This window comes from Artemia franciscana, unplaced genomic scaffold (genome assembly GCF_032884065.1).
Source record: "Artemia franciscana unplaced genomic scaffold, ASM3288406v1 PGA_scaffold_1180, whole genome shotgun sequence".
In the NCBI taxonomy this organism is placed as follows: Eukaryota; Metazoa; Arthropoda; class Branchiopoda; order Anostraca; family Artemiidae; genus Artemia; species Artemia franciscana.
Genome location: NW_027062618.1, coordinates 1,909,914 through 1,922,980, shown reverse-complemented (window position 1 = coordinate 1,922,980; position 13,067 = coordinate 1,909,914). Strand labels below are relative to the sequence as shown.

The following is a 13,067-nucleotide window of genomic DNA, read 5'->3' as shown; positions in this document are numbered from 1 at the left end:
TTGGATTGATTTAACAATTGTTAAATGATTTAACAATTTATTCATGCTGTTTGTTTTTTTTTACCAGTGCCTATAACAAAATGCCTTAGGACTAGGTTTGTAAATGACAGCAACATTTAATTTGTAAGTTTTGTCTACAACTATGAAAACTGTCTTTAAATGAATGATTTCTAATACTTATTCTCTTTTTTTTATGCTCCACAAGTATAATTTTTGTATTTGCGGTGGATTAAAAATAAATCATTATTATTTACACTGAGAGGAGGTTAGGATCATGCCAAATTCAGGTGCAACCATAGCTTTGTGCTGTTTTTTAACCCCACCTTTGAATTTAACTTAGGCCATAAATAAGATGTTTTAATAAAATGGCAGTTTCCTCATGAAAGTATTCTATATCAAAGATAATTTGGACATGCCATAGCCTATTATAATATAATGTTAAATTCAGAAAAACCTTGACTTCCTTCTGATTGAAAAAAATGCATTTGTAAATAAAAACATTAAAAGCCATAATTAAGGTTATGTTTTGTAACTTGAACTACATGACAAGTTTTTCAACACAGTTCTCCCTAAATAGAAAACATGATAAGTGTCATAAAACAAATAAGAATAAAAGTGCCAAACAGTGCTTCCTATCTTTTGACTACAAGCTAAAACAATCTCAGCACTCTTTTTCTAGTGACACTAGAGTCACTTTTTTGCATCAAGGGTAAACATATGGAAACATTTGCTATCTTCTGGGAATTATCAAGTGATCCTTATTTGTAATTGCTGAACTTACAGGTCAACCTGGAACTTGAGGCCAGAATGCCTTTTTTAGAAAGCAAGTTTGTATCTGAAGTTTACATTAGAGATAACAAAAAGTTTTTGGGAGCAGTCTTGGAGTTGATTTTGAGCGAAGTACAGTGTTTTTTTTTTTAAATATTGTATTGCAACTTAAAATGTTATTTTTGATTTAAGCGCTTGATAAAAAATTATCTTTACATTTTATGTTTTGTATTTTTTCATGTTATTGGGGTCTTAGGTTCAATCCTCATGTTCTCAGGAGCTCTCAAGTGCCATGCTGATGCATCACTTCTCATGGGCCATAAGATGTTCTTATATCATTAAGGTAACTTACAGTAAGTTTTCAAGCAAGCTGGTTCCCTTGGAAGTCTCATTAATTAGTGTTACTTGCAGCTAACAGACAGACAGTCACAAGGTGATGTCCTTAGTTAATCTTTTGGTAATGTTATGAATAAGAAATAATAAAACTTCATCAGAATTTGCCACTTCTAATTAAGCAAATAGGTGAAACCAAAGCACTCTGTTTTGATACATTCAGCATTATAAGATAAGTGCAGTAATCCCAAATAATATATTGTTTAGCTTTTCACAGAGCCAAACATAACATATTATTGTAATTTTTAGTACAGGCAAACATAACACTACATAAATATAAGTCAAAAGCTATCTGCAATGTTGACATAAGTCTTCATTGTTACTACTGATGTCTGTTCTTGTTGATTTTATTGTTATACTGATGTTGTCCTGCTATGGAATTTCAGCCCTAACTCATTGATTTTCTATTCTTACACTGCAGATAAATCTCAGCTGATCCATTAAAAGTTTGCACCAATTAGGAATAACTAACAGTGTTTTTTGTGGTCAGGGAGTGCATCAGGGACCATTAATTGTCATAGACTTTTAGCATAACAGAGGAACAGTGTCTTGCCTAAACAGAGCATCTAAAAATGCATAGACAAAATTCAAAAACAGTTGGACAAATGACATGCATGATGAAGGATCTTAAAGACCATCTACAGCCGCAATTGATGCCAGCATTGAGCAAATCTGCAATGTGGTTTTGTTAGACAGATGAGTGATTATTGATGAAGTTGCACATCATCTGCAAATTAGTTATGGTTCTGGCTGTAAAATCATCCATAACATACTTCGATTTAATAAAATCTGCATAATATGGGTCTCAAAACAAGTTACAGTATTGCATAAACAGATATAAACATATCCAATTTGGACACACAATTCAAAACTCATCAACAATCTTCACATAGCAGATCCTACAAGAGCTGTTGCTAAATTTATGGAGAAACACAATCACAAGATTTCGAGACATGCTTGGAGCCAACTTCTTGAACTATAGTTACCTTGTCATAGTTTTATAGTGATATTCTACTTTTGTTTTATTTGTTTTTTTTTCTCTTTGCAGTGCTCTGTCATTTTCTTTTCATACAAGACAGGTTTTCAATAAATAATAATAATAATATGCTTTGTGATCTTCCAAAAGCATTTAGTTTTTTATGCTAACAAGAGTTTTTGAAACTTTTTTTTGGGTAGAAACATCACTGATGATTAAACTTGGATCAACCAGTACAAGCAGAAGAGTAAATGGCAGAGTCTGCAGCCCCTGATGCACCTTCCAACCATAAAAACTAGATCATTGCTTGTAGTTCCTCACTAGCCCAAAATGTTTACAGAGTGACCATGTTCTATCTGCAATATGAAAAGGACAAATTAAGGAGTTAGGCTCAGAATTTCATAGCACAACTACAACAGCATAAAAATAAAATAAAAAAGGACAGAGGTCAGTAGTAACAATTTAAGAAGAGTTACACTCTTCTTGCAGTTTGAATTAATTGTACTTCACATTGAAGTCAAGTTGCCATCAAGTCATGGCTAGTTGGGTAAAAAGCCGAGACAGATAGTCTGAGTGAGATTGTCTGATATGAGCTTTGCCTACTGGGAAACCCCACTGGAATTTCAGTGGGGATGATCAAGATTTTTGGGATGATTTATGATGGACATTTTCACTGGACTTGTATGCAAAACAAGGGACTGAATTTACTTTGACTCAAAGGCAATCAAGTGTCCTAGGCCTTATGGGCTCACCCGCTTAGAGTCTCAGGCTGACTACCATGTTCCAGGATTGACACAAGACCAATAATTCCCCTGAACTTGCAAGCAGATGAGGAGACCTGTAGTTTTCCAAATGTTTGGGTAGACAGCAGGAGTAACTATGATTCTCTTTTGGACAAAATACTTGTGTGTTTGCTTGTGGTGAGGCACACCTGCCTAGAGTCTCAGACAGGCTGACCAAGTTTTAGAATTGCCAAATGACTGTGAAGTCACTTATAATTGCAGGGAAGCAAGCGTCCAAAGCCTAATAGGGCCTGCCTGCCTGAAGTGTCAGGCAAGTGACCCAATTTATAACCTCAGACAGTTTCTCTAGCAAAAAATTCATTTAATAAGGGTTGACCAACAAATGTAAGAAGAGTCTGAATTGCCCTAAACCCCCTTAAAAGATAGTTGCCCACAAAAGTGCTTTTTGTACTTTCAATCCGTTCTCATAGAAAAAATCCTATCATCCCCCTCCCCAAAAAGGGTTGTATTGTTTTGTATCTTTTCAAAATAGTGTATGCTTGGGAGCCATTTAGTAGGCCTATAGTTTGGACATACTCAGAGATCATGAGGGAAGAGGGTTATAGTTCAAGATCTTGTTCTGGAGGATGGGGGATATATTTTACTTTTAAGAATTTGGTGAGCCAAGAGTGTCACAGTAATTGTATAAATTTCATTCTAAATTAGCAGATTTTCAACTTTTACTGATGAGGCCACCTTTGCAAACCTGTATGTGTATTTCTGAAGTTTTCATTCACACAGTGTGAAGGTTATTCCTAGATAATTAAAAATCAATAACTTTGATAGTGAGAACAGAGGAAGATGAACTTCAAAAATTCTCCCTTGGGCTTTTTCTCCATTCCTGGAAGTTTTATTCACCCAGTCCTGCAATTTTCCAAGATAATAAAAACTGCAGATTTAAGATTATAGTAATAAAGATAATAAAGATGTATGGTAAACACGTAAATCTGTTTATTAGCCTAATTAATTACCATTTCTGGATTTTTTGTACAAAAGCAAGAAGGATTCTCAGGTTGACAGAAGTAGAACAATATCCTTTTTTTTTTCAAGAAAAGGTGTGTTTAATGTTTTGATTCCTTATGCCATGAAATCACAGTGGTCAAACTGCTGTCTTATCTTTGCATGGGATGAATTGGAGTAGCTTTGCATTGGAGTAGCAATGTTTGGAAATTTTGACAAGTAAATTCCTTATCAAGAACTTCCAGAAAAATTTGGTAAAGTTTCCAAAAGTTAGTAAAAGCAGAAACTACTCTCATCAAACTTGAGATGTAAGTAGGAAGTGTGATAAGAATATCAGCAAGATCCCCTAGGTTTAGACCAAGGTAATCCTATCAAAAGTGGTTAATTAGTTGTTGTTTTGATTCTTACAGTACTTTTCCTTGTAGATACCTGTATAGCCTTGAAAGGAAACTTGAGGATTGCTAGTCAAACATCTAGTCAAACCAGGTGAAAATGGGGGCTCTTGGCATGGATAGTTCAGAACTGAACCTCAGTCTTTGGTGGGAAAGAGGTGTATTTTCATTACCCTGGCAGATTGGAAATGACAGTTCAAGGGGTAAGAAGAAAGATAGAGATCATCTTAAAATAGTCAGCTACAATGTTTCTCGTGTAAGGTAAGTTCAAGTCAAAATTCTTGTTCAACCTGTGTTTTAATGCTGGGATATATGATGCACAAATGGCCAATTTGTAGGTGGAATTTGAAAATTAGTTGTGCAAAATCAATTGAAAAAAATGTGTATTTTGAGGGTGAAACCAGTTTTAAGAAAAAGTTTACTATAGTACCTAAACAGAGAAAATTTAGCAAAAAATAAGACTGAAATGCGCATATGCTTCAAAAAGAAAAGAGGGTGTCTATATGTCTGTTTTATTTATCAAATATCTCATTTAAAAAAGAAAACGAAGAGCCGCTGTGCTAAGCCGTTAGTAGTTTGGCACCAAAAATTGCCATTTGATTTCAAGAGGGGGAGACCCTCTTGGCATACACAGGAGGTGAAAGGAATATTTCCTTTAGAATCTAGATAAGTTTATTGGAACCAATTCCAAAAATGTTTGTTTGAAAATGAACTTGTGAGCCCATTCCAAAACATCTAGCCCCCTCTTAATTTCAAACCTGTTTGTATTTTGAAATCTTCTTCTTTTCCTTAATTGTAGAATTCGTTGTTGTTTTGTAGAATTTGTCTTTTTTTTGAAAAGATTTATGAAGATTTCTTTGATTTGTGTCAAGTAATGGCTCTCCTAAGAAGTGAAGATTTCCTTTTTTTTATCCACTTTCAATAATGTATGCTATCACCCATGATGATTTCCTGCCTCAACCCATGATGAATACAGATTAAGGGAGGTCCTAAGTTCTCCGTATATGGAAAAAGTTCCCATGCCAAATATGAAGAAGGAAAATAACAGAGAAATAATAATAATAATAATTTATTTATAACCCACAAAGTACATTAAACTCTGGAGTAAACACACAAAAAAAGAAAAAAAACAAGACAAAAAACATAACAACATAAATAACATAGCAGCATAACAACATACAACATCAGTAAATTACCTCAATTCAAAAAATGGCCAAAGAGGGTCAAAAACTCCAATCATTTGCCGAGTTTTAAGACATATTTCTTTAGATAAATGATTCAGTCGCGAGGGCGCATCAACGATGTCAAATTTAGAAACGACTGTATGATTCCGATACCACCATGGCAGACGCAGCAAATACTTGCAATACTTAAAATATCCTGAGCGTATTTTCTTTGTATCCTTTTTGCGAAGGAGGAAAGCAAAACTAGAAAGATAAAAAACAGCAGGGGCGCAAAAACTAGAATAAAGACGGCATAGTCCTTTTCGGTTATACCGACCACGATTTGATGAAATTTTCGCGTATCCAACCCGCATACTTTTCAGCACGCTGGACGTAATAGCGGAGCAAGTAGACGAAAGTGACGCGAAAAAAGAGAGACCCAACCATTTAATACTTGCTGAACATGGTATAGTTGAAGAACCCAAGCAAAGAGGTGATGCTAATGGAGGACTCACAAAACATAAAAACTCACATTTGGAGGCATTAACTGAAAGGCCTACTGTGGATAGTGCGGCTGAAAGCCGGTAAAAGTTGGTAATTACGACTATGTTTTGTCCAGCTAAGAAGCAGAGCATCATCAGCATATGCAACGTGACTAATGCCTAAATTATCATTGTAAAAAATTGACGGTTGAAGACGTTGGAGACACGAAGCTAAAACACATTTAAATATGCTCGGGGATAACATGGCACCTTGCCTATATTCAAATAGCTTACTAACAAAACAAGACACAGTGATAGGACGATAATTAGAGCAAGCACTGGGGTCCTTACACCTCTTAACTATGGGAGATATACAACCGGACAAAAAACTATCTGGCACAACGGACTGTGACAAACACATCTGAAACAATAACGGCAAATGCTTTAGCAGTTCAGGACAATCATAAGAAAAAAACTTGAAGCGAAGACCAGCACTATCGAGAGACTCGGCCTTATTCACTTGCTTAAGAGCTCGGAGTATAACACCAGATTCCACCGACAACACTTGAGATTGGTTGATACGAATTGGGAGGATTGAGTTGACAAGCTTTGTAAAATGATTTTGGAGATTAATATTAAATGAAAGCAAAACATTTTTATAATGAGAAACGAAGTCACATAGCCGAAGAGACGAATTAGTTGGAGGTGAACACTTTACACTGTTTATAACACGATCCCAGGATTTCTTGTCACAAGGACCATCCCAGGCATTCAGTCTCGCTCTACGCAGGGAATATTTGTACTCTCGTTTGGTTTTCTGTTTTATTTGATGTACTGAACCAGAAGAAGGACGATCACAGGCTATCCACATTCGGAGCCAGAACTTAGCTTTTTGTTTAGCCATCTTCACTTTAAGATCAACTTTCCAAAAGGGATTGCGAGTACCCGTTCGCACGCACTCGGAGGGAACAGCTTTTTTAGCGGCAGACTTTAGACAGAACAATATTTGCTGATAATACGAGTTGATATCTATCCGAGTTGTAGATAGAGATGTTTGCAATAAGTGGAAAGGCACTTTAATAGATGATAATAACTGGGACAATGTCAATACATAAAGTGGAACATTGGTATTTTCCCAATTTAACTTTGAGAACCACTTGGGAGAGTTACGTTGCACAGAGCTCGCCATGGAGCAAGATAGTTGGCACGTGATTGGTAAATGATCGTCGCCGATTTTAGAGTTGTCCACATGAACTATTGATGAAAATAGAGTTGAATTTGACACAATTACATGATCAAGGTTGAAAGTAAGACCATCACGATTGTGAATATAAGTAAATAGAAGATCTTTATCAGCAAGATGGAATCCTCCGGGTAGTGAATCGAGAAAGATTTCACATCGGTCAGAATTAGATAATAAGTAAGTGTTCATATCGCCAGCGAGAACCCATCTGGCATTTTGTTTTGAAAGGTCGTTAAGTAGTGTTCGTAGGCGATTACATGCTTGTGAAAAACTAGACAAAGACTGCACAGTCTTTTTATTACAGGGGAAATAAATGTTTATAAATGTGGTATCACCACATTTTATCGCTAAGATGTTAGCGTCGCTTTGTAATAATATCGGCTGAGTCTTGGGTCTGAAATAGATGGCCAGACCTCTTGATGGTCTACCACGGGTTTTCTGGGCGACTCTCAAGAAGGTATAATGGGTCCGAAAACGCTTTAGGCTATCAACATTCACTTTAGAGAGAAGGTGCTCCTGTAGAAACACAATATCATTTTCAAGCAGCTCACTAATCAGTAGATCCTTGTCTTTTGTACCATTAATATTAAGAGACACAAAGCTAAACGGAGTTTGAGCATTCATTTATTAGTATTGTTGAGAGCCGATCGGAGAACTTTGCATTTCAGACTAAAACTTACGTGTTCCATAGTACAATTTGCACATTTTGGCGAGGCTTGGCAAGGGTTTTCCTTGGAACTCACATGAGGGCCAGAACATCTGGATGTGCTGGTGAGCGGGGACAAGCTCCAATCATGTGATCAGTACTTTGACAGTGAAAGCATCAACGCGGAATGGATTGAAAGGGCTTAGCGCGAAAAATTTCGTACTCAATACGGATTCCAGACTCCAGTACCGCGTTCAGAGCGGTTTTGTCGATAAACGAAAAGTGCGAGAATTGCCGATTTGATTAGCACTAATAAGTCCTTCCACTGAGGCCTCTAAATCAGCTCTTGAATAGTTATGGGGTATTTCACGGACAACAGCTAAAGGCTTTCTATCAATTACTTTGGTTTCAACGTTTGGAATGGAGCTAGTAACAGCTGCAGCCAGCGTGTCGGCTGAGCGCTTATCACGTACCATCACAACCCAGTTTCTGCTATGTGGCTTAGATTTCAGATTTACGATCCCGTTGTTGCCATCCAACGTTTCGAGCTTCTTCATGCGAAGGATAGGGTCGCTGAGCTCCGGGGGTGGGTTTCTTACAACGACAGCGTAGGACGGTTTTTTCGTGTTTTGAGTAGGGGCTTCAAGCTTAGACTGTCCCTCAGTAACCTTGGACGCAAGATCTGGCAGCTGTTCAAGACAAGAGTTCACCTTGGTACTGAGGGTACTGAATGCATCAACAGGGATCATTGGCACTTTTCTGGGACATTTGATAACAAAGTCCAGAAGCTTTATGTTCTGGGAATCACACTTTACAAGCAAAGAAGTAATGTCCGAAGCACAGTTTAATGCAGCATTGGCGCCTACGCGCTTCGATGGGACTTTATTCGGAAAAAGCTTTAAAAAAAGCAATTTACGGGTCTCACAAAGAGAAGAAGACTCGAAGAAATCGGCCATGTGCTCTTTTATCGTATCAGTCGAAACTCCTTTAGCAAGATTTTTCTGTACAAAGCACAGGATAGGATTGTAGAAAAGTTCATCTCCGCACCAATTACCAGTTCCCATTTTCTCTAGTTTGAAGGTTCACTTGCGAGAGAAGTAAGGGAAGTGTTGGAGGCTGCCTACCTTGTCCCCGCAATTTAAGGGACAAGTCCGGCGGGTACCACGGCTCTTGCAAACAGCTCTCCCCCACCCTTCTGCTTACTTTTCTCCTCTCACCTTTATCGTAATGCAATCGTCTATAATATCGGAAATTATAATTATTTTCGCAACTGCTTAATCCTGACCTATATCATATATAGGTCATGAAAATATCGATCGATAAGAGAAATCACAGTTCCCAAGGGAATTTTCACTCAAGTCTGAAAATAATCCGCTTATTTATAATTCTTTGGACATTGAATTAATTATTATGAAAATATTGGCTTTATGTCAGGTAGAGACGATAATCTTTTACCAAATATTAGTGATAGGTTCAATCCAAAAAGAGGTCCTCACACCTTGAACTCTGAATCAACACTGATTCACTGAAGCAACACTGAAATATGCACCATGGCTAAAAATGGAGGGGAAATAGCTGAGTAGGGACCAGGCTTGGTCCTTGACTGTCAGGTCTATAGATATCTTGACCAGATTTGACTAATTCAAGTCCATAGTTGGCTATGGAGCATGCTTTCAAAGGTTTTAGAAAGGGCTAAGGTCTACACATAAAGGGGATACTGCAGCCAGACTTGACTCAGCGAGGTTCACAGTTGACTACAGACCACACTGTTGAAGATTTTAGAAGCTTCAAGGCACACACATAAAGTGGACACCTTGACTCAGCCAGGTCCATAGCCAGCTATGGACCACACTGTTAAAGGTTTTAGAAAGTTCTTAAGTGCACAAATAAATTGAACCTGGAGCAAAAGCCCAGTGTGCATGTTGACAACCAATACTAGACTGAAAGCAAAATCGATTGAATCAAATATCTATCCCTTTATCACGTTATGGAAGTAAAATATGTTCAAGAATTTTTGCTCAAATTGCATTCAGTAGTGACAGGGTGATAAAATGAGCATTATGAACTGGATTTTCCATGTGATAAAATAGAAATGACGTTACTACGCATGAAGCTGTCAAGAACCAGCAAAGATGTCCAACATATATGGGACAAAAAAAAATATAAATGAGAAATTCAGAAACTCAGGCTTAAAATCTGTAGAAACTTCTTTTAAATAAGACCTAAATTCAAAGTAAAAATGAAAAGTGAAGTAAAATTTCTAGTAATAACATCCTGGATATTATTGAGGAAGACTTTATTATTGTTATTATTAATTATTGAAAACCTGTCTTCTGCAAAATAAGATGGAGCACTACAAATAAAAAAAAACAAAAAAAACAAACGAGCACTACAGCTATGACAGTTTAACTTATGAAGAAGAAGTTGGTTCCAAGCATGTTCGGAACTATCTTTGGTGTTTTTCTCCATAAGTTTAGCAGCGGCTGTAGTAGGATCTGCTATATGAAGGCTATTAATGAGCTTTGAATTGCATGTCCAAATTGGATACTTCAGTAGGTCATTTACGAAACGAAAGAAAGTGGAGTGGATTTTCAATTTATCAGCATTTGTAAGAACCTTCCAGAAGGGTGCAATGTAGAGGATGGGGGGGCAACAATTTTGTATAGTGTTGCCAGATAACGGTGATGGAAACGAAGCCTAGCAGAGACCATGGAAGCATATGAAGCTTATATGTGGCGTTTGATGCCTTCTGCTTGGAGATGACGAGTGTGAGTAATGGTATTCCCAAAGGAAATACGAAGATAAAGTATTTTGTCAGACAGATGGATCTTTAAAAATTTTAGCATAATTTCATCAGGAAGTTGGCCTTTCCAGTTCAAAAGCACTACGTTAGGTTTCTGAGCATTTAATGCAAGACCAGATTTTAAGAATTTTGTTTGCAGTACGTCACGACTGCAAACAGTCCTGACAACCGCAAGACCGTCTGCACATCCAGTGCCGCGTTGAAAGGCAAATTGATCTGAAGGCGTGTAACATTTATCAAACTCTTTTATGAAGAGTAATTTATAAAGCTTGAATGAACTGGTTGATACAGTTATAGGTTGGAAAAATGTGTATTGATTGGGGGTGTTTTTTTTCAACATAGGAGAAAGGTCTCCCACAAAGAATGCTGGCAGAACCAAACCTTGTGTATAAATCATGTGGTATAGTAACGTAAGATGTTCTAAAAATGCAGGACCACGATTTTCATATGTAGAGTGTGAATTCCATGCATGCCTTGTGACAGATTTTGGCTTAAGGCGCATAATAGGATCGGCCAAAGACGTTACAGATGTTACATAATCAGAGCCAGGGAACGCATACAAAAATTGTTCAACCTCTTCAAGATATTATGTTCAAATTGGGGGTCTGGTGGAGAGGATTTGGCCTCATAGAAAGAATATCAATCAGATGGAGGAACGTTGGCTGCAAAAAGGGATGTTTTAAGGATTCTTGGACGGAGCACGACCAAAAGAAATGAGTATTGTATTTGATTTCTCATTTTGTCTGTTATGTGGTTTGCTTGTGGTGGTTCTGAAATTTCTTGGCAAACTTCTTCTTTGTTGTGATACGGATGTGGTTTGGAGGATTAGACCGTGATTAGTCGTATTCAATTCATAGGTGTAGCCAAAACTTCGTTGAATCACGTGATTGGGAGAGACTTTGATTTTCTTGCCACCTAGGAACGGCTTAGATGGCGACGCTTCAATGAAACAGCATGAGCCAATATTTAGCCAACTTTTAACCAAAATTTTACTTTTTTTTTGAATTCTTCAAATCTGAATCAGGAGTCCAAATAGGCTCAGATAATTGTAATCTCTTCAGTTTATTTTATTTATCTGATTATATGAATATGATAATCCTCAGGGTCGTACTTACTCATATTAGCTTGCAATTTGTGCAAATGATAGTGCATCGAGCATAACTAAGTAGTGTGGACAAATTCAACCATTTAGATTTTTCGAGGGGGGGGGGCGTCAACTCTTTAAGTTCTAGATCCTAAATATCGATAAATGAAAATGAATGTGAAAATACGTCATATTTTCCTATTTTTCAACTTTTTAAAGCTATACCAGTATCCTAGATTGGTTTTCTAGTTTTAAAACGTATGTTCACTCAATCTAATGAACTCATTTCTCCTATCAATAGTAGATCTGCTCCTTTGGATGCACTAGTAGGCTTTCTTGAGGTGTGTTTAAAGATACTTGTTGTTGAACTTTAAAATGTTTCTATATTATCATTTAGTATTGTACATAAAACAAGCAACATTATTGTGCAAGTAAAATTGAATGTAAGACTTTGTAATCAGACTCACAAGGCTAAGGACCTGCAAAAGAATCGTAAACCCCTGGTCTTCGTTTGTATTGGATTCAAATCAGCCAAGAATAAAGAAATATCTGTCACCGAATGCTTTTGTAATTACTGCAGCTGAGGTTTTTGTTTTACTAGATAAAAAGATGTACTTCAATGGAGTTTTGTAATTAGCACTAAATCTCAAAGTTTTTTCACACTATTGACTGCCTTTTTGAAGACAGGCTTGTACTTGTCAGACATGGATGTCAGACATTGTCAGGCTTGTACTTGTCAGACAAGTACGGTTTGTTTTTGATATTTTGAGGTTAAAACTTTCTTAATGTTTGTCTGAGTTAAAAAGCTTCGAGTTTAAAAATATGCTCTTATAAAAAGAAAACCATTAGCTTAATCTTAAACCACGCGGATCGTGTAAAAAGCCCGTTGCTCCTTCTTTATTAGCGTGCAAACTGTCTTGAAGGAGAAGAAAAATGAATCAAACTTCATCCAAACACTTGTTAGAAAGAACCCACACTCCTCCCAACAGAGGGAAGGAATTTGAACAGAAAAATGCACTTTTTATATTTTGTCCCCATTGCAAATGTCCTTTAACAACCTTCTTCTTTAATGTTTTGACTGGCACTTGTGCGCACTTGTCTTCCAAATAAGTTTGAAACGTGGCTTCCAAACAAATCAGGAATTGGAAGTATTTTATCATAAAAAAAGATAAAAGAGTAAGTCACTGTTTTTACTAACAGGAGTAAGCCATAGACAGTGCCGTATCCAGTTTTTTTTTCGGGGGGAGGGGATTTACACCAGGATTATTTTTTGGGGATGGCTACACAACAACCTCAAAAAACGCTTAAAAATATGTTTATATCCATTTTTGTTACGTTTTACAAGTCAGACAAATATTTTGAAAGAGGGGGGGGG

General features: G+C 36.9%; 1 protein-coding gene across 1 annotated transcript in view; it reads left to right on the top strand.

Annotated features, from left to right (window-relative positions):
* Positions 1 to 4,308: 4,308 nt before the first annotated feature.
* LOC136041251 (uncharacterized) overlaps positions 4,309 to 13,067 on the top strand; it is an 82,686-nt gene continuing 73,927 nt past the window's right edge. Inside the window, exon 1 of the mRNA XM_065725857.1 lies at positions 4,309 to 4,532. Within this exon, the coding sequence (XP_065581929.1) occupies positions 4,372 to 4,532 (161 nt within the window). The 5' untranslated portion in view covers positions 4,309 to 4,371. The remainder of the gene's footprint in view (positions 4,533 to 13,067) is intronic.